General features: G+C 39.0%; 1 protein-coding gene across 4 annotated transcripts in view; it reads right to left on the bottom strand.

The window, feature by feature from the left end:
- Positions 1 to 25,416, bottom strand: part of DMD (dystrophin) — a 1,990,869-nt gene that overhangs the window by 667,770 nt on the left and 1,297,683 nt on the right. For all 4 annotated transcript variants that reach the window (XM_053655812.1, XM_037127036.2, XM_053655810.1 and 1 more), the window contains one exon: positions 11,296 to 11,397. In XM_053655812.1, coding sequence (XP_053511787.1) covers positions 11,296 to 11,397 — 102 coding nt within the window. The remainder of the gene's footprint in view (positions 1 to 11,295; positions 11,398 to 25,416) is intronic.

The raw sequence follows: 25,416 nt of genomic DNA, 5'->3' as shown, positions 1-25,416 counted from the left end.
TATTTCTGCCTATTGTGTCTAACATCACATCAAACAGGGGCTGTTAACATTTTCCCCAGAGGGCATGTTGTTAAATGTTTACAGTCACATCAATGAATATAACTTTTTATTTATTAAAACATATGCTTTCAATAAAAAGCAAACAAATGCCTCTGATCAGTGAGGATAACTATTATCAAAAATTGTAGCATGTGTAAGATATTTATCCATTCTGACATCAGAGCTAAACACTGAGAATTAAATATTATAAGAAGCTAGTGAAGTAATTTTATTTGGTCTCTTGATTCCCCAGCAAATTTGCAGTGACTTCCCAAGGACAAATATTAAGAGCAACTAAATGGTAATGATGCTGATAACAAAAGGTAGGAATAGATAGTAGAGAAGACAAGAAACATAAAAGGAAATTACGAGAAAATGTGGGGATCTTGGTCATTTATTGAAGGGATACTAGAACATATGGTGAAGTCTCATCGTACACAATTGAACTTATATGTATATGGGCTGAGAGAAAGAGGGCGGATGGAGGGAGGGGGAGAGGGAGGGAGGGGGAGAGGGAGGGAGGGAGGGAGAGAGGGAGGGAGGGAGGGAGAGAGAGAAATCTGCCTCCAGTTGTACTGAGCAAGCACATGGCCCCAGAGGGAGTGGGTGGAGAGAGACTGGGGGTTGCTGTCCCTAGAGGTGGCTAAGGTCCCACTTCTCACCATGCAAGCATCTCATTGCATTTGGTTTGATTCCACTATTTAAAGATACGCATTTAGCCTACAATGTGGCTTCTAGAAGCAAATTCACTACTTTGCCTCCGTCTCAACTGCAGAAACAGGGAACTGGATTGAACTTCATATTCCATGTGCATCACTTTGTAGCAAAACACAACAATAATTAATGCTGATAATGAAGCCCCTTAAAATCAGCAAGAGATAAGGGGATAGTCACTTACAAAGGAGTTCCCATCAGACTGTCAATTGATTTCTCAAAAGAGACCTTACAGGCAAGAAGGGGCTGGAAAGAAGTATTCCAAATCATGAAATCCAAAGGCCTACATCCAAGATTGATCTATCCAGCAAAGCTTTCATTTAGAATGGAAGGACAGATAAAGTGCTTCTCATATAAGATCAAATTCAAGGAGTTTATCATCACCAAGCCCTTATTCTATGAAATGTTAAAGGGACTTACCTAAGAAAAAGAAGATAAAAAAGATGAACAGTGAAAGGACAGTAAACTCACAGTTATTAAGTACCACACCTAAAACAAAAGCAAACTAAGAGGACAGCTAGATCAGGAGCAGAACCATAGAAATGAAGATCACATGGAGGGTTGGCAACAGGGGAGTGGGAGGAGGAGAAGGGGGGAGAAGTTACAGAGAATAAGTAGCATAGATGGTAGGTAGAAAATAGACAGGGGGAGGGCAAGAATAGTATGGGAAATATAGAATCTAAAGAACTTGAGACACATGGTCATAAACTAAAGGGGGGAATGGTGGGGGAGGGGGTGTGCAGGGTGGAGGGAAATGAAAGGGGGGAAATAGAACAACTGTAGTGGCATAATCAATAAAATATATTAAAAGGGAAAAAAGATACATTGAAAGTACACTGTGTCGTTGAATGAAAAGTCCTGGATTTCAATCGTAGCCCATTACTGGTTGTGGGATCACCAGCAAATCAGACAGATTGCTTGGCATGATCATCCTTGAAATGCAGACATAACACTCCCACCTAACTCATAGCTTTGCTGGAGAAACCAAATGAGATATTTTTATGTGAAAAGAACTCTGTGAACTCTAAAGTACTATAAAATTGTTGGTTAGTCATTATGCACTGCTTAATGAAGCACATCAGAAGACAGTAAAAGTGTTCACTAAAATAGTTAAAACAGAAATGTTTCCATTCTTTTTTTTTTATCCTCACTCAAGGACATGCTTATTCCCTTCAGAGAGAGGGGAAGGAAGGAAGGAAGGAAGGAAGGAAGGGAGGGAGGGAGGGAGGGAGGGAGGGAGAGGGGGAAAGAAACATCGATGTGAGATGCAAGAGAGAAACACCGATCTGGTTGCCTCTCATAGGGTCCCTGACCGTACTCTGACTGGGGACTGAACCCCACCAACCTAGGCATGTGCTCCAACTGGGAATCGAACCCGTGACCTTGAACTTCATAGGATGGCGTGCCAACCAACTTAGCCACACTGACCAGGACAAAAATATTTCAATTCTGAAAGGACTACACCTGCGTTATCCTGAAAATAACACATTTATATATTTAATTTTCTTTACTAATTATATAAATTCTGAACATTCCATTCATTTATTTAAATGTCATTCATCTTGGCCACTGCTATTCCCAGATAGGTAAATGGGGTGTTACTATAATTTTAAAAATGGAGATTTTACATTATAAGTGGTACCCTGAATGTACCACAAACAGCTGAGGATACCTAGAAGTGCCAAAAACGCAATAAGATTGGAAAGGTATACCAATCTCTCATAATTATTAGCAAATAACACAAAATGGCTATAGATTTTGATTCTGGTGGCTGCAAAAATAGTCTTGCAACTTCAAGTTTCTGGTGTGCTTCACAGTTGAAATTGATTAGTTATGTATTATGAAAGGCCCTTTTTGTTTGGTTTGGTTTTGCCTTTTATCCTCTGGCATGAGCCCGTATTTCCTATTCTCACATCTTTTCTGTGAAGCTGTGAAGTTCTTTCGGGGGGGGGCAGAAACGTTTGGCTGCAGGAACTCATGCGGCATTCTCCACGCAGTAAACTTGAAGCAGCGCTTAGTAAAAATCTGTAAAAGGTAACGGCTCACTAACCATGCCAATAATCTTTAACCAAATTTAAAGGAACCAAATATATGTCTAAATTCCAACATCTTTCAGTGCACCATCAGTGGGAGAATAGTTATGAAGCACTATTCTTGATCAGTTTTCCAAACTTTTAAAACTTTGCATCTGATTTTCTTTATATGTGGCATCTAATAAAATAGACAAAAAACAAAGTGGAAACAAACTCATGGAGAGAGAGAACAGATTGATGGTTTCCGGGTGGGAGGGGCTTTGGAGGGCTGAGTGAAATAGACATGGGGATGTAAAATACAGCCTCCGGAATATAGTCAAAATAGTTGCAAAATAGTTACAAAACTGTCACAGGGACGTAAGTCAAAAAACAGCCATGGGGACTGTTTTATAATCCCTAGGCGAAGGTGCAGCAGAGGGAATACAGCCAATAATATTGTAATCACTATATATGGTGTCACATGGGTACTAGACTTATCGGGGTGACCACCCTCTATGTTATATCAATGTCTAATCACTATGTTGTATACCTGGAGCTAATATAATGTTGTATGTGAACTGAAATTGAAAAATAAAGGCAATTTTTTTTGCAAAGCATCTGCAACACATTTAAATATAGGAAAAAAATCCCTTGGAATATGCTAAGCACATTGTACATCTCAGCCTTTCCTCACAAGAACTCAAACTCAACAATCCAAGTGGAGTCATACTGTACCCAAAGGGAGAATGTATGAGATCACTTTTGAAAATTTATTTATTTATTATTTTTTTAAAAGACTTTAGTTATTTTTAGAGAGAGGAGAATGGAGAGAGAGAAAAAAGGGAGAGAAATATCCATGTGAGAGAGATACATTGATGTGTTGCCTCCTACAGGCACCCAACCAGGGAATGAACCTGCAACCCAAGCATGTGCCTGACTGGGAACCAAACCGGTGACCTTTTGCTTTGCAGGATGATATCCAACCAACTGAGCTACACCAGTAAAGGCGAGATCTTTTTCTTTTCTTTTCTTAACGTCAAACTTAGTTTCATGACAGGGGCCTTCTGCAGCAGAGCATTATTTTCTGCCATCTATAATTTCTTTGGAAATAGTTACTAAATGTTAAGACAATTATATCAAACCACTGTGCTTCCCAATTCTATTATAATATACAATGTGAGCCTTTCCTTGGGATTGTTAACATATTCTGTTTCTCAGGATAAAAACCCTAGTTTGCTACTGCAAAAGGGTGACTGTTCTTTGTAACTAAAAGAGCTATGCCTGAAACTGAACTGAAATTCAAATATTTTCATTCAAGAGTAAGAGTGATCCAAACTTACAGAAAAGAGGAGCTCCCCAGAGAAAGATTCAATGAATAGAGAGTGGTCAAGCCTCTCTGCCAAATCCAACCCAAATGTATCTCTTGCATTATTAACATTTTCATTGAAGGAGGATTCACTGGAAACTCAAATGGCATTAATGTCCTTAGAAACACGTCCCATGCCCTAAACTAGTCTAGACTCTTCACAATACCCACCGGAGCTCTGAGAACACAGTGGTTGCTTGATAAACACTTCTGACTGATTTCAAAAAAAGAATAGAAATGACAAGAAATATTTCTGAATGTAGCTTTCCCTTTTAATTTAAAACATGTTTTTAAACTCTATTCGTGTTTGGGCATTTTCAAAATTTAAAATCTTATGGTTTTCTCTTGTATCAGTGTTTGGCATGCAATTAATACCTGTCACATGAATAAATGAATCCACCTATGGCTGCAGATACACAGACATATATGTGAATATTGTCATTGAGACATCCATGTGTTTATGTCTGTCTCTATAAAGGCAATTAATACAACTGAGGACCAGGACTGAAATTCCATTTTTTAAATATTTTGTTTATGTATTTTTAGAGAGGGGGAGGGTAAGAAACATCAATGTGTGGCTGCCTCTCGTGAGTCCCTTGCTGGGAATTGGCCTGCAACCCAGGCATGTGCCCTGACTGGGAATCGAACTGGTGACCCTTTGGGTTCGCAGGCCGGCACTCAGTCCACTGAGCCACACTGGCCTGGGCTGAAATCCCAATTTTTAAAATGCTTGCTCAGTTCCAGCGTGAGCTACTGAGTGAATCTAACTTGAGATTTTACCCCCAAATATTTCCTCCGAAATGTATCAGCTCATATTAGAGCTTTATAATGTCTTTTGTGTCTCAATCATTTTATTTTGAACAACAAACTTTCAGAAACAATTTAAAAAGAAAAAAACAGTAAGTTACTCTGATGGGGCAATAAATAATAAACACCTTAAAAAGCAAGAAAAGATGATCTCTCCTAATATTTTGTGAATGGGCAGTGAGGTTGGGGGTAAAAACGGCCCTTCTGGTAAGTGGCAGCTAGCTAAGCGATGGTCCCAAATGATCATAAAAGACAGTCACAGAGAAGAAACTTGCCAGATATAGGGTCGCCCTGGGGCCACGTTTGGACTGAGACAAAGACAAGGCCACGCTGCTACCACAAAAATCACTCATAGGAGGCACCGCTACTTTAACAGTGACAGCTCTGCCCTGCTTTGATCCCTTTACCTTCTGTATAAATGAAGACGCCCAGCCACTACACTGACTTTGTTTCTTGACAGCATCTAATCCAGAAATGGCTCCCGCTTCCTTAATTCAGCCTTGCGATCTGCTAGCCAGCCGAAGCTGGGGAGCGGCTCTTTCTGACGCCCTCTTAACTGAGATTCCCCATTGTCTTTCTGGAGAGCCTTCTCCCTTGCTTCGGCAAGCTAAATCATCCTTTGGGGTTATATTTATGTTCCTCGCTGTCCCTGGACAGAAATCTCGAGTAGCATCATAGGGAGACTCGGTGCCACATTGCAAATAACTTTGCAAGACAGTGACCTTTAGAATTCTGGAATATACCCATGAACAGTGTGAACAAATGCATCTCATAAAACACAGATGTGGCAAAAGCAATATTTCTAATCAGTGTGTTGTTTCATAAAATGTGAGATTTCAAATATGGAAGTGCTATTCCATTAAGAAATTAAATAGAATTAGGCATTTGGCAGTCTCATCCATATTCCTAAGTGTTTATGTCTACAAGTTGCCCAAAAATCTATTATAAATTTCACCTCTGCCATGGGAACGTGAGGGCTCTGCTTATATTCAAGCATACAGGATTAGCATTTTTTCACCCACTCACATTCTTAAGACTCTTTCCTCAGTTGTAAAGCTAACTTGTATTTTTTCCCAAAATGAAATTCTGCTCCTCGTGTGTTAATAAATGATAAATTCTAATATTTACTCTCTTTCTACACATCTCCTCCCAACTTTTTCCATTACCATTGACATGGAAACTGTGCTCACCAAATGAGTTGACTGAAATGGACCTGTTCATTTGAGGGGGGGCAGATTTATGTCTGTTATGTTTCTATTACTTCCTGATGTTAGAAAATATAAGCTGTACCAGGTACATGAGATTGTATGCCTGATAGATGATTTATACAATCCAAATACGATCATAATTCTAATATTTAATTGGGCAACACTTTGACCAAGTAGATAGCACTGGACCTGTTATACCATATAAAAATCTTCAGACAGCCCTGGCTGGTGTGGCTCAATGGACTGAATGCCAGCCTGCAAACCAAAGGGTCTCTGGTTCCATTCTCAGTGGCAGCACATGCCTGGGTTGCGGGCCAGGTCCCCAGTAGGGGGCATGTGAGAAGCAACCACATACTGATGTTTCTCTCCTTCTCTTTCTCTCTCCCTTCCTCTCTGTCTAAAAATAAATAAATAAATCTTTTAAAAAATCTTCAGACATACTTCTGTTGTGAGTAATATATTAAAAATTACCAGCCCCCCCCAAAAAAAAAGCTAAGGATGTTATTAGAAATGTTAAGATGTTGGTGTTGGCAGAACAAATTCATTGGGAGAAAAAAAACCAGCTTAATCTAGTTAATTAAGAACAAAACAGCTGGGAAAATAAAACATCCCTGGTTGTGATTGACAATAATTGAAAATGACTGATGATGCTGTCAGTTTGCAGCTTCTATCGGAGGCAACGATGCCTGGAAGGTTGTAACTGCTCTCTTGACCATTTGTCTATACCAATTACTTCGGGTTTCAGGTTGGGGTGGAACCCTTTGGCCAAATACAGAAGGATCCGAACACTGTACTTTTTCTATTACATTGAAAAAGAATTCAAGAGCAGAAATAAAAGATATTGTTCGATTCATGTTAGCAATATTTTTGTAATAATCGAAAAAGTTAGCAAAGCAAACCAGCTGATTTCACCATATCACTTCAGCAAGTAACCACAACATTTAAAAGTGCATTAATGCTCTCAGTTCTAACAGATACTAGTATTTTGAAATACTTTGATCTGTTCAAAGTTTAATAGAAAGAGCAGCGTCCCAAGAATGAGTATGTAGAAAAGAAAATGTCATCTAAATGTTTAAGGTCAAAAGAGAGTTAAAGAAAACAATTTAAAAAATCAAAAACAAGGGACTTTTTTTTTTGTATTTGTCAGTATTGTTGCTACCATGGCAGTTGTGTTTGTTGCTTTTTAACTGCTAAACTGGGTGCTACTGAGGACCTAGTCGTTAATTTGCAGAAAATGAAACATATTAAAATGATTTCTTCAACAGCATTATTGTAAGACACTATCACCAAAGGCACAACCTAAGCAAAATGTGAAACAATTTAACTTATTCAAGAAGGTTCAACAATCTTTGATGTTAAGATGAAGGAATGATTTACAAATCAGATGAGATAAAATTGTGTGTGTGTGTGCGCGCGCGCGCGCATGTGCACAGGAGGGGGGAAGAGAGGAGGGGGAAGAGAGGAGGGGGAAGAGAGGGGAGGGGGAGAAGGGAAGCAAAACAAAAGAACTTCTGTCTTCAATCACACTATTCTAAGATTTTACCATCTTTGAAAATTAAAGAAATCCTAGATAAGTTGATGAAGTGAAAAAAAATAACAACTAAACATAGATGAGCCTAAGTCTCAAGGAGGAGTCAGCCTAGGAGGCGAGTGCAGGCGCTGAATAGGCTGTCTGCTGCGGAGCTCGGAGGTACCAACAGACAGTTAATTTCCTAAGCAACAGAGTCCTCCTCTGATGTGTCCTTAATTAAAATGTTTGCAAGCAGGGGACATATAATTATCCATTTGAATACTCGATCTTATGCATACACCATGCAGGATTTTCATTTTCTTTTTTTAAGAATATCACTTTCTTCTTCACAATTATGATAGTTTGTAAACGTACCTATTCCCTCATCCTCTCCCCCTGACCCGCCCGCATCAAGAAACCAAACTTTTTTCATGAAAATGTTCCACAGGCTACTGGGACCCTCTTCCTTTCTATTAAGGGGTGAGAACCTGAACAGTTAAGGGGAAAAGGCATTAGGAACAGCACACTTTAAAAATTTTGATATAGCAAAATGAAGTAAAAAACAGGCCTTGTTTATGTATTAACAGAGCAATGGACCACTCTTCAGAAAAATCAGTTATAACTTTAAAAAGAAGTTATTGGTCCTGGCTTATATGGCTCAGTGGACTGAGTGCTGGCCTGTGAACCAAAGGGTTGTATGTTCCATTCCCAGTCATGGCACATGCCTGGGTTGTGGGCCAGGTCCCCAGTAGGGGGTGCACAAGAGGCAACCACACGTTGATGTTTCTCTCTTTCTCCCTCCTTTCCTCTCTCTAAAAATAAAATAAGTTTTTTGATCTATGCATATTTAAATAGTCCCTTGCAGCCTTGTATTGCTGGGCTACATGTTCTGTACTATGAAGTCAATTTTGAGCCTCCAGTGTTTCTTGGTACCATATCCCCCAGCTGATTTTCAGGTGTTTTCAAGGCCATGACTTAGAGCAAAGGTTGCATGTGAGTCAACAATTTCTCCACACCTCCAGCATCAGTCTTGCTTGTTTATCACTATCAGCCTGATACATTTAATCTTCTCCAAACCTAAGGGATAAGTGGTAGAAAAGGAATGAGTTTTACTTAAGTTCTGCTTCTCCCAAATGAGCTGACTTGAGAGGAAATGGGAAAGGAGAAAAGGAGGAAAGAAAGAAAAGAAACGGAAAGGAAAATAATAGAAAAGAAAGAAGGAAGGAAGGAAGGGAGGAAGGAAGGAGAGAAGGAAGGAAGGGGAATTCTTTGCAAAATGATTTTAAGAGATATGAAATAGAGGGAAAGTTAATACTTCATTGCTCTTTCTCTGATTTCGGAAACGTAATTCCCTTTTTACATTGTTAATGCAGCAGCTGTGGTAAGTTAGGATCAACTGCTTGGATTGTTTACATGCACTGAAGACAAAATAAGCCAGTCAGGCAAAGACAAATACCATATGATTTCACTCGTAAGTGCAATCTACTACAAAAATAAAGTAACAAAATAGAAACAGACTCATAGTACAGAGAACAGACTGACATCTGTCAGAAGGGAGGGGCTTGGGGGACATGGCAAAAAAGATGAAAGGACTAAGCAAAACAAAAAGAAAGAAAGAAAAGCTCATAGACACAGACAACAGTATGGTGATTACCAGAGGGGAGGTGGGGGCAGGGGGAGGTAGGAGAGGGTAAAGCGGAATAAATGGTGAAGGAAGGAGACTTGACTTCAGTTGGTGAACACACAGTACAGTGTACAGACGATGTATTATAGAATTATAACCTGAAACCTATTTAATTTTATTAACCAGTGTCGCCTCAATAAATTCAATAAGAACTAAAAATAAAATGAAAGAAATTTTCTCACTTTCAATGAAAAGTTTACCTTTTTAAAAAATAAAGTTACAAAAGGAGAAGCCAATTTAAATACACATTTGTAATCTGTAACAATTCTACCAAAACCCACATGACATCTTTGAGGATCAAACAAGAATAGACAGAGTGTACTACAAAATAGTCCATTTGTCTGCTCCAGTGCTTGCTATGGGAGTCACTCTGTTAACAGAGAAAGGTGGACTGGCTCAGCTTAGAGCATCAGCAGAAACCCTCACATCGGCTGTTTTCAGGCCCTTCTCTAGGTCTCTAATCTGAATATGGACCACACGTCGTTAGTTCCTGGAAATTATCACACCAGACCTGGCTGGTGTAGCTCAGTGGACTAAGCACCAGCCTGAGAACCAAAGGGTCACTGGTTCGACTCCCAGTCAGGGCACATGCCTGGGTTGCAGGCCAGGTCCCCAGTAGGGGGCATACCAGAGGCAACCACACATTAATCTTTCTCTCTCCCTCTTTCTCTCTCCCTTCCCCTTTCTCTAAAAGTAAAAAAAAAAAATATATATTTTGGGAAAAAAAAAAAAGAAGAAATGATCACACCAGGCTTGGAACTGGATGCAAATTGTTATTCTTTCAGATGTTAGGAGGGAGGTAATATATTCCTCCATAAATGCCTATTGATCTATCTACAGAAATAGGAGCCTTTCAGCATCTGGTGTTTGGACATCCCACTGAGACTAAAACTTTAACTTTACCTAAAGAAAAGCCCTTTGTAAATGGTAAGGAAAACAAACAATGTTCTAGAAATGAAGCTGGGGCCTAGCGTGAGCGGTGACCTTCGAGGCAGTGTCCAAGTCATGGTAATGTAGTTTGCAAGGACAAACTAGTTCTGTAAAATGAGGTTATTGACCTGCGCTGTCTCAGAGCAGCCTTAAACATGAGCGTGAGGCCCCCTAAATCTCGGCCTGCGACATTAGCTAGAGAAACCAGGGCTGATCAATAAAACAGACGCCATTACAGGCTCATGGGAATTTTCATTAGAATGGGGGCCATTATCATTTGGGTGAGATACAGGAAATAAGGTAACCTCACGTCTAGCTATCACTGGGCTCTCCTTTGCCAATGGAAACCACCACTTGGCTATTTCTGAAAACTGAGCTGGCTTTCCATCCCACACCTCTCATGCAACAGCCTGTGAATAAACATGTCCTAGAGTTCAAAATGCACACAGGGACAGGAAAGAAGCAGAAAGCTTCCTCCCAGGCCAGCTTTTTCAACAAAGAGAGGAGCCGGTACGTGACTTTTCACTAAAAAATTCTTGGCCCAATAAAGTACCGAAGCCCGAATGCCGATTCCTCTTTCATAAAGAAAGAACAACAGAGAAAAGAAAGGTCACAGACCATATTATGATTCTTTACAGCTGTAGGAGACAGACCGTATGATGCAGGAGCTTGATTTGAATTAAGGCAAACAATATGAAGAGCATCGAGGCTGGCAAGCCAAGCAATAAAGCCTCAAAGAATTTAATCTACCTTGAAGGTGGGACTACTTTCTGTATTGATGGCAGCACACCAGGACAGCAATGACTCTTTTCATGCAATGACTAGTTAATAGCCTTAAGATCACAATATATAAACAGGATACGTTGATCAAAAAGACAGCTCTGCCTTTGCTATTGCTGTCTGGCCCATATGTCTTTACAAGTTATTTCACTGATTATAAATAGACCACATCAATGGCAAATGTACAACAGGAGAAGAATAACCCATTATGAGGTAACAGATATCACTAGAGGTTGCTTCATTACCTTGGCAGGCTGAGTGGCCGGTTTTTCCTTGTACAAATGCTGCCCTTTAGACAAAATCCCTTCCACATCCGGCTGTTTAGCCTGAACTGCTACTTCAGTTTCCTGGAGAAAAGAACACATACAGTGCAGATTAACTTCACAGTTAGTGATAAAATTACTAAATGTAACTGTACCCTTGGAGACTCTACATATATTGCAGATCGATTTCTGCAGACACAGGGGTACAAAGAGTAGCTTCAGCTGCAGAGAAAAGAAAGAGTGGTTTTTGTGAAACACACTAGAGTTTTAGAAATGTATCCAAAATCTCCTTAAATTATAATAAATACTTCTACGGAGGAAGAGACTTTTGTCAAAAGAAGCAAATGCAACAATTAAAAAGTACCATTTATAAACCGGATTAATAGAGATAAATACCATTGTTCATGTCACTAATCTCAGTAATCCTAATGCTCATTCTAGTTTACAAAGTTCTCAGTTTAACAGAATTCTCTTTGGGGCTTGGGATCTGACATTCTGTTTTGAAATAGAAACCAAATAATTCTTCCCACATCACTGTCGAAATTATGAAGTTTCTTTCCAAAGAGTAAACACTTAAAGCACAGTACCTAGGTTTATTAATTATTAAGCAGTCAAATGGAATAAACCTTCTGAGAAGTGGTTAAATCATTTTAAGAAACTTGTTTGTTTTTCCTTAGTCTGGAGAAGACTGAAGCATGACCCCAAAAATCCTCTCTAGATGTACGACTATAAGTGCTTTGTTACTGGCTTCTGTCTAGCTCTCTTGAAGAGAGAACAAAGGAAATGTGCATAAATTGTGGCTGAAGGAAGTAAAGTTAAATATTACAGAAGACTTTTTGGATGGAACACTTGTTAAACACTAGGATGGAGTATCGATTAATCAATGTCAGTCATCAGTCAGGGCTCGGGCACCCTTCCCCTGATAGCAGTTCCTGATTAAGCCGTATCTCTTCCTCCCTCTCCTATCCTGTAGCCTCCCAGCAGTCTTCATGGCTTCAGTACGTGTCTTCAGGCCACTGTGTCCTTTATATATTGGGTTTGTGCCTCTTCTCTCCGCTCATCAGAGCTGGGCGTCCTATGAACGCAAATTACTGTAATCTTATACAACACAGTTGCATGTCTTGCAACTTCTGGGTGCTCAGCCCATGCTCTTAAGACTGATTATTTCTTCGGCTCTGATTATAATCAACACCAGTGGGAGGTAGGCACCTTGGTTAAAAAGTGTCCATAGCGTGAAGACTAACTCAGTGCGTTAATGAGTACATGTGCGAAACACACACACATGCATACATACCACCTTTAGGGACAATGGAAGAAACGAAGTGAAAAGTGTTAATTCATTCTCTAGAATAAAATATTCTAAAAGTGAATTTTAAAAAGATTTTATTTATTTTTAGAACGAGAAGAAGGGAGGGAGAAAGAGAGGGAGAGAAACATCAACATGCTATTTCCTCTTCCACGCCTGCTACTGGCGCCCTGGTCCTCAACCCAGGCATGTGCCCTGACTGGGAATTGAATCAGCGACACTTTGGTTCACAGGTTGGCACTCAATCCACTGGGCCACACTTGCCATGGCATAAAAGTGATTTTTAAAAATCTTGCATAATTGTAAGAAGGTTGAGTTCAGAATGTACTTTGTGAGGGTTGAATATTTCTTCCTTTCTTTAAAATTGTTTTGTAACTGTACCCACTGTAAACTTTATGTCTGCAGAAAATGACCACAAATGGTCAATAATTTTACCAGTGCTTCTTGTATGTAGTGAAATGATTGACACCAACACCTTTCTCTCCCTGCCCTTGTTCTTCAAGTGCAGATGAACAGTTCCAAACACCAGAAAGAATTCATGCTACTATTCACAAGGCACTGGTAAATAGACAGGGTTTAGGAGACTGCATTTGATATTACAAGGAATTCTTTTAGGAAATGAACATAGAAATCATAATTTGAGACATTTTCATTTGCAAATGAACAGAAACAGCAACAAGGCAGACATTAGGGCAGCCCAGATACATCTTAGAGCTGGGGGTTCTAAGCAGGTGGGCTGAGAAAAAGGTGGCATGCCACGGGGAAAGTCCATGTTCTGCACCTGCAGAAAGTAAAATATTTCTTCAGGCCATCAAATGAGCCCTAGATTTAGTCCTTGAATGAATAAGCTTTGCAAAGTCACATCATGCCCCTTCATAGAAATGCTTTCTATCAGCCTGTGCTTTCATCACTGCAATTGCCGAGTCTTCATTGTCCAATAACATAATGAAGAGGTTAAGTACCCGGATGAGATTTACAGCTGGTCCTACAGAAACAGAGCCATGGGTGAGAGAAACCACGTCCATCTCTAAGGTATTCGTGGTTCCTTCTCCTTAGCCATTTTTGGTGAACTAGATCTCTAATTACATGCACCTCTGAAAAATCACTCTAGAGAGACCATTTTAAAGATACATTTCTCCAAGTGACCTCACTACATTTACGCACAGTTTGAATTTATTAGTTCAAAAATAGGTCAGCTATCTGGGTCAAATTTTGCTTGAAGGGTCAACTGTAGTACAATATAGTCATTAAATTCACTCAAATATTCTCTAGCATAATTTTCTTAACTTAGTGTGAGAAAAACACCTTACAAAAAGCTGATCACTATCCACAAAAGATGGAAGTGCACATAACATAAATTACAAATTTTTGATAGCTATCTAGGCAATGAACACTCGACATGGAAAATCAAAAAGTAAAACAAAACCAACCAACCAACCACCCCATACCCCCGAGCCAACCTACACGACTGTGCAAAGATAGGAAAATACTACAATCCCTAGCTGTGTGGAAAATGCCAATGCACTGCTATAATGGCATTAACTGCTGCAGTAACATTAACAGGGTCTCGAAAAGTTTGCTTTGTGACAAACATTGTGTGTGTCGTACATTTTCCCCTCATACTTACACTTCTACAAAAAGGGGGTCATCTGACTTTACAGATGCTGAAACTGAGGGATATTGAGTCAATTGGCCCAAGGCCACCTAGCTGGCAAATGGCAGAGTCCCAATTACAATCAGGAAGTAAACAGCCACTGTACCCTTACTCTGCTGTGTGTGGTGCATATGTGGGCATGGGCTAGACCTGGCGGTCGTATTTCTTCGTATGTTAATTTTTCTCTTCCTCTTTAACTCTGATACCTTCTACGACATCCTTCCAGGGTGTAGTTGGGAGAAAACACGGTATCTTCCCCCAGAAAAGGAAAGAAATTCTAACATAGCCTTGAAAACGTTCCATAGCTGTCTTTGAATGGGTTTATGATTGCCAAATGGATGACATCCGGGTCAGAGAGCTGGTCTGAGTAAACCTCTTGTTTCACGAACGGTCTCATGTCTTTATGTGATTCAAGAGAAGGGAAAGGCAGTTGCCACTATGGTGAAAACATAGCTAACTATTAGTGGCTGGTTTTTGTAAGTAGAAAGTATTTGACCTCAAAGAATCTTCAGACCAGAAAGTCTTTGTGGGATTCCAACCAAAAAAAAAAAAAAATCTCACTTCTAATAACAGAACACGTCCATGTGGGTATTTTTCCCTGCCTGATTGATAATATACCCCCAGCACTGTAAGCGCATGTACCAGGAGGTAAGAGCCTTATAATCTGACTAGAGTTTTATTTTCACCATAATACAATATTGACAGTTTACTACCATCGCATGCATACGTTTAAGAAAATGATTTTTTATTAATTATGTAATAGGGAATAAGCCTTCCCTATTACATAACATTCAGTAGCAAAATATCAGGGTGTATTTTTACATTCAGCCCTGAGAGGTTTTTGAAATGCAGTAACTCTCTAAGCACCTTCGGCATTGCTTATTTCTCATTAAACAACATCACTAACGCTGGGAAGTTGATTGTCTGACGGGCAGTGAAGCAAAGGCTACCAATGACAAAACTCTAAACAACACCTTTGAGGGTGAAGGTAACAATTCACATGCATATTAATATATACTTGTATTTTTTAAGAATTGATTCCTTGAATATCATCCTCATAACTCAACCTCATAATTCATAATTAAGCTGATTGTGTATGAGTTTTTACTATAAAGTTGATGTTCCTAATGACCTTGGCCTTGTTTTTTTCCTTATTTTAAATTTATTTACATTTCTATCATTTCACCTATTGTTAAATATACAAATGTATATCTATATGTGTGTGTATATATGTGTCTATATACACCAATATCACAAAATAAAGACGATATGAACAGCCTTTGCTTGTATGTTCCAACATTTGTTCATTCATATATTCCTTTGATAAACATTGATGGAGTATTTACTACATTTCAAAATCCTGGCTAGGAAGTGTGAATACCACTAGGCATAAGGTAACCCCTTCTGAAAGCTATGAACAATCGCATATTAAACTTAGAGTACAATGGGTAAAACCACCAGCAAAGGGTAATGTAAAGTGGGCTCAGAGAAGGGCCCCCCAAATTGATCAGTTCTATGTTTGAAGGACAAGCCGGTAGGGACAGACCTTGTGGGGGAAGGAAGGGTGGAGTGAAGGCTTGGAATAGAAGCAGCTCATATACCTAGTTGAAAATGGGATGGATGAGGGAAGGCACTGCAAGAGTGGGTCTGAATGATGTAAGACAGGAACCAGAGGCAGGATGGAGATCCCATGTCAGGGATTAGGAAGAAAGGGTGCAAGAGTAGAAGGCAGGAACCAGAGAAAAAAGGCATCTTTTACAAGTATAGCACCCTCGGGACCTTAGTGGAGAAGCCAGAGAAAGTTTTTAAACAAGGGAATGACAGTTTCTGCTCTAATTGATATTCTAAAAATGGATACGCGCACACACACACACACACACACATATCTATATGTCAACTTATGAATATAAGAATAGAGATACAGAAATGATTCACTACTAATGCATGGTTTACCCACTCATCTCTCAATGACATGTGTGGGAATGCTGCTACTGAAAATCAACAAGACTCAAGATGAAAATGACAACATTTTCATTAACAAACTAAGTGCTCATGAACTAACTTTACTTATCTGTAAAGAGTATTTCCTGCCATTTGTGGCTATTTTGTCAATAACCACAATCCATAGTTTTTCCATCAAATCTAAGATATTGTGGGCTGTAAGGACTGCTACTATTTTATGAATGGCTAAGAAAGTTTTTTTTTAAGCAATTAGACTTTGTAGATGCTATATTGCAAGATATATCTCAACTTCAGAGATGTTGAAATGCAAAAAAAAATGCATTTTCGAATCAACTACATTCTAAGATATTTGTGAATACTGTGGCTTATTAGTTTGTTATTTTTCATGGGCTCTGTGAACATATCTGTCCTGTGGGTGAATATACTTTCCTCACCATCAATCTTGGGCTTGACCATGTGCCTCACTTCAGTCAACGAACTGTGGGCAGAAGTGACTGTATGACATCTCTGAGCTGGGTCTTTAAGGGCAATTCAAAATTTGCTAGTACGTCTACTTCCTGTCTTCTACCATGAGAAGATGATGAACCATGTAGAAATTGGTCTTTTATTCTGGGTTCTGGAACAAGACATTTGCAGCAGATCCACATTCTAGAATGAGAAAACTTGAACTTGATCCATAGTATGGAGAAAGCTGCAGCTGATCTGCATGAGTGGATGATATATATTTGTTATTATAAGTCACAGGGATTGGGGGATTGTTTGTTACTGCAGCAACAGCTGACAATTACAGTGTTACAGTAAAACAAACAAACAAGCAATCGATAAAAAAAAAATATGCCTTTCTGGGGTGACAAAAAACAAAGGAAGCCTTTAAAATAAATGTGCCCCGGTCACATCTATTGACTGCACATCTCTCATTCCCCATACAAACTGTTTGCTAAGAAGGGTAGCGAGAAACAAGAAATGAAATGGAATCAATACTGTGTTAGAGCCTGACTTCTCTGCCCTGGATTGTCAAGCGGACTCTGACAAATGAAGGCTGATGGGTGGAAAAACACAACATTGTGCAGTTCAGTTTCTTTCTCTCTCCTTATGCTGGGTGACTGGTTTTTTTTTTTTTTTTAACTCTACAATTAGGCTTGCTAGGCCACAGCAATGCAACTCTCCTTCACTGTAACTGCATGCTGTTAAGTACAATGCCAAGCTGACTGACGAAGAATGACAGGTTTTCTCTTTCTAGTCTCAGCTAATCAAGGGCATCCCATCAAAGGGAGCCTCTTTCTCCCTGATTCAGAGATGTATGGATTTCAAAAAAAAAAAGACCCAAAATCTGATATACAAAGTGTAATGCAGTATTGATTTTTAAAGTGCCAAGTGTTATGAAACCAAAAAGATACAATCTACCAAGGTACACACTTAAAATCTTCAAGGTCAATGAAAGAGTGGACATAGGTGTGCCCATCTAGTACCAAGACTGATGCCCTCTCTTACAAGCCCCCTACTTGTACAAGAAGGCATTTCAAAGTCTCATTGGCAGAATTCTTTTTGCAAACTAAATCTTGCTCCTTCGACCACCCCAACATCTTAATTCGCTCAGTAAATATTTACTGAAGATAAGAACACCTATAACGTTCTAAATACTATTTCAGTACTGGATACATAACTGTGAATAAAACAGACAAAAATGTTTCTGTTCTTGTGATGCTTATACTCTAATGAGGACAATGGGCAATAAAATGGAAATTATGATATATCAGAGGATGGAAAGTGCTAAAGAGGAAAAAAAAAAGCATCAGGTGGGGATAGGAGACATATGTGTGGCGTGTGAGAAGACCGGAGGTGCCCATCTGACAAAGAACCTCGAGGCTTGCTGAGAAGGTGGCATTCGAATAAAGACTAGGAGGAAGTGAGGGAATGAATCAAGCAGCTATTTCAGGGAAGAACAAGCCATGTAGAAGAAACAGCAAGTGCAAAGGCCCTGGGGCAGGAGTGTGTTTTGCATGTTCGATTTTGAAAACCCTAAGAAAGCCAGGACAAGTGGAGCCTAGTGAGCAAGGAGGGAGTAGCAAGAAGCAAACCAGGGAGGTTGGGGAGGGTAGGTCATGAAAGGCAACTGTGTGAGGTCTCTGGCCATTAGTGAGCAAACTTGAGAACCAGAGAAGGTCTGTAACAGAGGATCGCTGTGAGCTGACTTATTTTTCAATAGCTCACGCTGGCTGATGTGTTAAGATCAGACTAGAGAAATGTAAAGAACAGATAGCAGTTATAAGCAGATTCCCAAGGCGGTTAGTTAAATTTACATTGCTTGGAGGGAGGTACTTATTTGCATTAATCTAATGCACTTACTCTGAAAATCTTTATCCAGAATAAATTTCTAATCTGGTTTAAAAGCAACACAAGACATTGCTTTAAGAAGAATCATTTATATCCTGGCTGATGTGGCTCAGTTGGTTGGAACATTGTCCCATAAGCTGAAGGGCTGTGGGTTCAATCCCCAGTCAGGGCACATGCTTGGGTTACGGGTTCAATCCCCAGCCTGGACATGTGAGAGAGACAACCAACTGATGTCACTCTCTCACACTGATGTCTCCCTGTCTCTCTCTTTCTCCCCTCCCCCTTTCATCAATAACCATGTCCTCAGGTGAGAATCGAAAAAAAAAAAAAAAAAAAGAAGAGTTATTTATTGAAACTGGTGCTTCCCAGGTTTTACAACATTCCCAAGCCTTAGTGGTGAGGAGTGTGGGCTCCTGACCCTGGCTATCTAGTTCTTTCATGACTTGATTATTTGCAACAGAAATCATATGGCCCATAAATTCTAAAATACATTCTAAAATACCTTTGTTCTCTGGCCCTTTACAGAAAAAGCTAGTCAACCGCTGATCTAAAAAATGTTTGGGATTGTGGTTCTGAAAACCTTCAAGTACACAGAGAATTTACTCGGGCACTTATTTTTATAGTTAAAACATGAGAAACCTCTTTTACCTTTTACTTCCTTACTCAGACTGAGAGAGACAGTCTAGCAGCTTAGTTACACTGTAGAGCAGAGCTCAACAGAGATTTTCTGTAAGGAAAAATCTTTGGTTTCATGGGCCATGTGACCCCCGTTGTATCTGAATTCTGCCACTGGAGCATGGAAGCAAAACATAAACTAATGAGCGTGGTTGTGTTCCGATAACATCTTTTTCACAAAAGCAGGTTAGCAGATAGAATTTGGCCCATGGACTGCAGTTTGCTGACCCCTGCTTTAGTGTATTATAGGGTTGTCAGAAGTTATCAGATAGTAGATACAAACATCTGGGTTTTAGGCTTATTCATTCACCAGTTGGGGCAAGTCACTTCAAGGATGTGAATTTCAGTATCCTTAATTACAAAATGAGCAAGCATGACAGATATGATTGTGGATAAAGGGCTCACAACTTATTTTGCCCCTCTGCATGAGAATTTGACCTTTGAAGACACCTTTGGCCAACTTCTCCTGGGAAACCTCAGTTGTAATGTTGAAATGTCCACTGTGTTGGTAGGCACCATTGCTTCAGCACCAAAAAAAAGGGGGTGAGGCGGATTACTAAATTGCAGCTGGTTTAGGAGTTCTATGGATGAACTACAAATGTCTAGTGGAAAGCTATCATTTTGGGGGATGTTCTGAGTATAGTAATTCTTTTTTAAAAAATATTTTATTTATTTATCTTTAGAGGGGAAGGGAAGGAGAGAGGGAGAGAAATATCAATGTATGGTTGCTTCTTGTACGTCCCCTGCTGGGAACTGGCCTGCAACCCAGGCATGTGCCCTGACTGGGAATCAAACCATGATTGTTTGGTTCGCAGGCCCGCGCTCAATCCACTGAGCTACACCAGCCAGGGCTGAGTATAGTAATTCTTGTAACTGAGCACATACCTTTCACAGATCTTGGAAATTCTACTTATAAGACATTGATTGATTTCGGGGACACATAACACTTCTAGGCCAGGGCTGGCCCAGCCTCTCTGTGTGAGTCTCCTTCCTGTGCATCCGAACTGTCATTTGGGCACGAACAGATGCTGTGAAGAGAACAGCACTAGGGTGGCGCTGGGGGTGTTGCAGAGACTGCTTTTGAATCCCGCCTTCACAGGAAACTGTGTTTCTGCCCCGTATCTTTCTAAGTGAAATTGAAGCCGAATGTGGTTAATGGCAGGCTTGTTCACTTGCACCTAAACAAAGATGATCCACCAGTGGGGTTTACGATCGCAATGTCTAAGGCCCATGTTGTGTTTCCACAGATTAAATGCTCTGAAGCTGGACCATGTTTTATAAATGATGGTGTGTCAAAACCTAATTGGCAGCACTTTTTTCTTAGTGTCAGATAAAATAATGATGCATATTCTAATCAGTGGTATCTTAGAAACCATGAAATATGCTATGTGACCAAGATATTCACAGTAGGTAAGGATGAAATAAGATAGTAAATGCAAAGAGTATACTAAGTGCTACCATTTATTGAGAACTTACTAAGTATAAACATTCTGCCATGCTAACAGAAATTTTAGTTAATCTCACTCAATTTTCACTGAAGAGCCCTTTTAGCAGATGTTATCATTTTTCAGATTGACAAAAAAAACCCCAAAAACTACAGTCATGAGAGATTAGGGAGCTTGCCTAAGCCACAAGATAATGAGTGGTGGATGTGAGATTTGAACCCTGGTTTGTCTGATGCATATCTTGAATACTTAATTACTACACTATAAGTTCTATGGATTTGCTTAAGATGGTACACAGAAACAATCAGATTTTATTAGATGAATCACAGAGCTTAGAACCAGAACAAATTAGTTTTGATAACATGTAATTTTAGTTTAAACCAGGGGATTTCAGCCTCAGGATTACAGACATTCTGGTCTGGATGTTTTGTAGAGGGGGTTGCTCTATGTGGGGTAGGATGTTTTGTAGCATCCCTGGTCACTAGCCGAAAGCTGTCAGTAGCACTTCCTCCGCCCTCAGATGTGACAATCAAAAACATCTCCAGACCCTGACAAATCATCCAGAGAATAAAATCTCCCCTGGTTGAGAACTCCTGAATTACTGACTACATGAACAAATAAAAGAATGTCTGTCTTCTCAAGGTCCACATTAGCGCTGTCCATGAAATAGTATAATTTAATAAAATACATACTTTTCTATCCTTTTTCTTGTATAGAGCATTGTTTGCAATGCCTTGTGTTTATATGTTTTTTTTTTCTCCCAGATGCACAACTTTGCACACTACGACTCTTAAACTACATTTTAATGTGGTTCTGATGGACTCTAACTCTGGCACGCTTCAGTTTCTGGCTGAATCATCCCTAAGAACACTGCGTCAAATACCCCAAAGGGATTAAGGAATACAGAGGAGTCTATGGAATAGAGAGGCATGGATTAACAGAAAGTAATTTTACCATGTCACTGAAGAATATTTTCTTGCTTTGCACACTCATCTTGGCCAGTTGCTCTTTCCATTATTTTAAACCAATATGGCATGGCTTTAATTCATTATCCATGAGGTAACTAGACGGAAGTCTTGGCATCTTGATAGAGTGTATTGAGCAACGTAAGTATTATGAAACATTAGCAGTTTCTTTTTAAAACATAAACCAGCAGTTAGAGTAATTTTCATTAAAAGCAAAGAAAAAAGTAGTTCAATTTTGGCTTCGTGATTGACACACAATTCAAATAAAATTAAAGATGCTTTGTTTTTTACTATTAAGTGCTGCACCAAAATTATAGTCATTATCCAAACAACTCTTTCTCAATTCTTCCACAACTTGTAAACTCAAGCGATCAAATGGGTACTGAATTAAAGTTGTGGTTTTTGAACAAAGCAACAAGAGAAATCTGAGGCTTCGTTTCAGAAGACCTTTTCCTTAAATGTGTACAGAAAAGAAAGCAAATATGAGAGATTTTCCAAAATCAAGGGAAAGAACACATAATCGAATAAAGCCCTTACTTTGGTTAACACATGTCAGTCTTCCTCTTGGCTGTCAGGTTCTTCATCTGACCTGCCATACTCAATTTCTGTATTGTAACTCTGTAATTTCTACCACTCTACCTAAGTGCACATTTTCATGGGTGCCCTATAAAGTCAATGATAAGATTTTGGATAAGGAATTGTGGACCTGTAGATACGATGTGGACACTGGCCCATAGTATCCGTCATTATGGATGAAACGAGACAGTCACACAGACTACTGAGTCTGGTGGAGGAAAAGCATGGCTTTTCTCTCAAGGGGAGCAAAAGCCACGGCCCTTGCTGTGACCAGCCTTTATTGGGTTTCTCAGCACATTACCTGATGGTCCTCATTTACTATGCACAGGTTGCTTTAGGTGGTTACCTTTTATAGAAAACAAAGGAGCCAATGCCACTAATCACATCACAGAAGAGGGATATTCACAAATGAAAAGGGAAAAGTGGTTGAACCAGTTACACTAGTCCTTGGAAGGTTTAGCATGGATTTTAAGAAGTTATTTTGCAGTAAATGTTTGCCACAAATCCAGGAGAGGGACTTTTTAAGCAAAAAGCAAGACTCAAAGTGGCCTAGGCATATTACAGGCTTGATTACCCATGGGAGAGCCTATTCATGGGCGTGGGTCCTGTGTATCTCCGAATGGGAGCTGGGCCCACACCATGCAGAACGGTCTCCTACATATATATAACTGGTAAAATCCAGAATATACAGAGAATTCACATCAATCTGTAAAAGAAAGCAAACACTCTGATAGAAATCATGCAAACTCATACAAGGAAAAATGAATGGCTAGCAAACATGAAAATCTATTCAACTAGGGATATGCAAATTAAAACAATACATTCATGCCATTTTCTGTTGCTGGGGAAATGTTTGATATGATAAAAACAAGATATGATAAAAATGTCAATACACTTGAGTCAGCAATTATACTTTTAGGTATTATCACATGGGTTTATGAGGAGACCTACAAAGGATGTACTTTCAGCACTGTTTTCAATAGTGAAAAACTGGAAAAACAACCTAATGTTTATTCATCCCTAATCTCATAGCCCTGTTGATTGTATTGTTGCTATTCAAATCAGAAATACTTTTAACAGATTACTTCTCCCTTCTAAACCCACTTTAAATTGTCATCCTTATTTTATAGCAAAGGTAATGTTTCTGTTCATCACTGACTCATTGAGGAATTAAAAGATAACAAAGAATAATGCTGCCTCTAACATCAACTGCAGATATAATAAAATATACAAAATAATATCTCAAAAAACAGCCATTTAGTTTTGAGTCCAGCATACAAGTATGTGTGTGTATATGTGCATAATTTTGTATTTCTTATCTCTCCAATTATGTCCATCACTAATACCATTACTATGCTAATACTAGGAGACATACTGTAATAAATGGTACCATGAATTATTAATATTGTGTTTCTTATCACTAATTTCAACAAGTAATTTAAAAGACAGAGATGCAGGTCTATCTATATTTTCTCTACATGTTATTCACAAAAGGTCTTTGAAAATCTTGAAAATTAAAAGCACGCACACACGGTTAGTAAGTAGAATTTCAGTTATATCCTACGCATCATTGAGTGCTTTCATATTTTGACTTTTGAATGCCTAACAGAATTATTACTTTTAAGAAAATCATTCTCATTTTAATGCCTAGCATGTTACATAGTCATCACCATAAATGAATTTCGAGCTTTCAAACCTTAAAACTACAACTATTATTAAAGTAGCCCAAGTTAAATAATTAAGGCTGTTTTTATTAACAAGGTTCTTTCTGCCTTCTTATGATCAGTAATTGTTGAATATTCATTATGTCCAGAGGAGGCGACCAAGTGTTCAGAAGTTGGAAGCTATAGATTCAGAATATTGGGCATATAAACTCTAAATTTCTAATATATGTGGTTTTGAAACTATGGAATGAATGCACTTACACTGGGAAATAATTTAAGTAATTTACAACTAAGGCATTTCTTTTTCGAAATATGTATCAGATATATATTGAAATATTTGGTACTCCCGATAGTATGCATAACTCTTTTTCCCCAATATGTGAATGAATGGGTCTAGTCACACTAATGCCTGCTTAAAGAAAGGCCAGGAAGAAAGAGACAACAGCAGATATGTGGCAATTTGAAGGTATTTGGAATACACAGGTGATTACAAAGTACAATGGACAAAACACAGTGATATCAGCCAATTTTGTCTAATAGATGAGAGGAGTACTTATATACCACAGAATTGCATTAGTTAAATTTATAAGATACTCTATTTTCAATGACAAAAGTATCATAAGCAAAATACCAAGATATAGAACTGTATATTTATAAGGAAATATCGCTATGGCATCTCTAAGTAAATGTAGTGCACAAAGTTGGGTTATGTCTTCGCTGAGAACCATCATGTGACTTGTGATATATTTTCCCCATAACACAATCTAGGTTATTCTAAATCTGAAGAGTGGAATTTAAATTGGTATACGTTTATGGGAGAGCAGTTGAACAGTAAAATTGCTTTACCTAAAGGAAGTATCCCTTAAAGTGGTCTTTTTTGTGTGAAATTATTTTCCCATGTATTTGTCTTTTCCTCCCCTGTTGAAATAAATCACAGTGATTGTGGCCATAGCTTCTCTTGTTTCTGCTTTTCCCACAGTATTCTATCTGTAAACACCAAGTCCTCACCCATCCATCCACAAAAATGTGTTGAGTGGCTTTATGCTGCTGTTATCCTTACCCATTATGGTAGTCATACCTGCTTGAAGCGGTATCATAATGTTGTATTTAGAATTTTAAATGCTCTTCAGTGGTAACTCAGAGATATTAAGAGTCCCTTCAGCAACCAATGCAGTTTAGTGTGCAGAGCATGGAATTTTGTGATGAAAAACAAGTTCACAGCCATGAGATCAGTAGGGTAGACACTCAGCAGGCAGACAAGGGGTATTGCTGCAGAGACCCGAGGGTCAAGGAGATTACAGGGACCTGCATGGGGACCTTAGATCATGAATGCCATGTAATTTTTCCTCACCTGTACAACTGGATGCCATTCTATAGAGGAGCGGGGGAGAGCAAGGAAATTTGAAAGACTGACCATTTATCCAAGAGATACTGACTCATATAAAGAGACTGGTAAAATTGCTTAAGAGTGAGGTTCTTCTTTTTTACAATTTTTGTATTCATTTATTTTTTTCAGAAACAG

The sequence above is a fragment of the Artibeus jamaicensis genome, unplaced genomic scaffold (genome assembly GCF_021234435.1).
Source record: "Artibeus jamaicensis isolate MK-2021 breed Jamaican fruit bat unplaced genomic scaffold, CSHL_Jam_final scaffold_1283, whole genome shotgun sequence".
Classification (NCBI taxonomy): Eukaryota; Metazoa; Chordata; class Mammalia; order Chiroptera; family Phyllostomidae; genus Artibeus; species Artibeus jamaicensis.
This window is presented reverse-complemented; position numbering and strand designations above follow the sequence as displayed.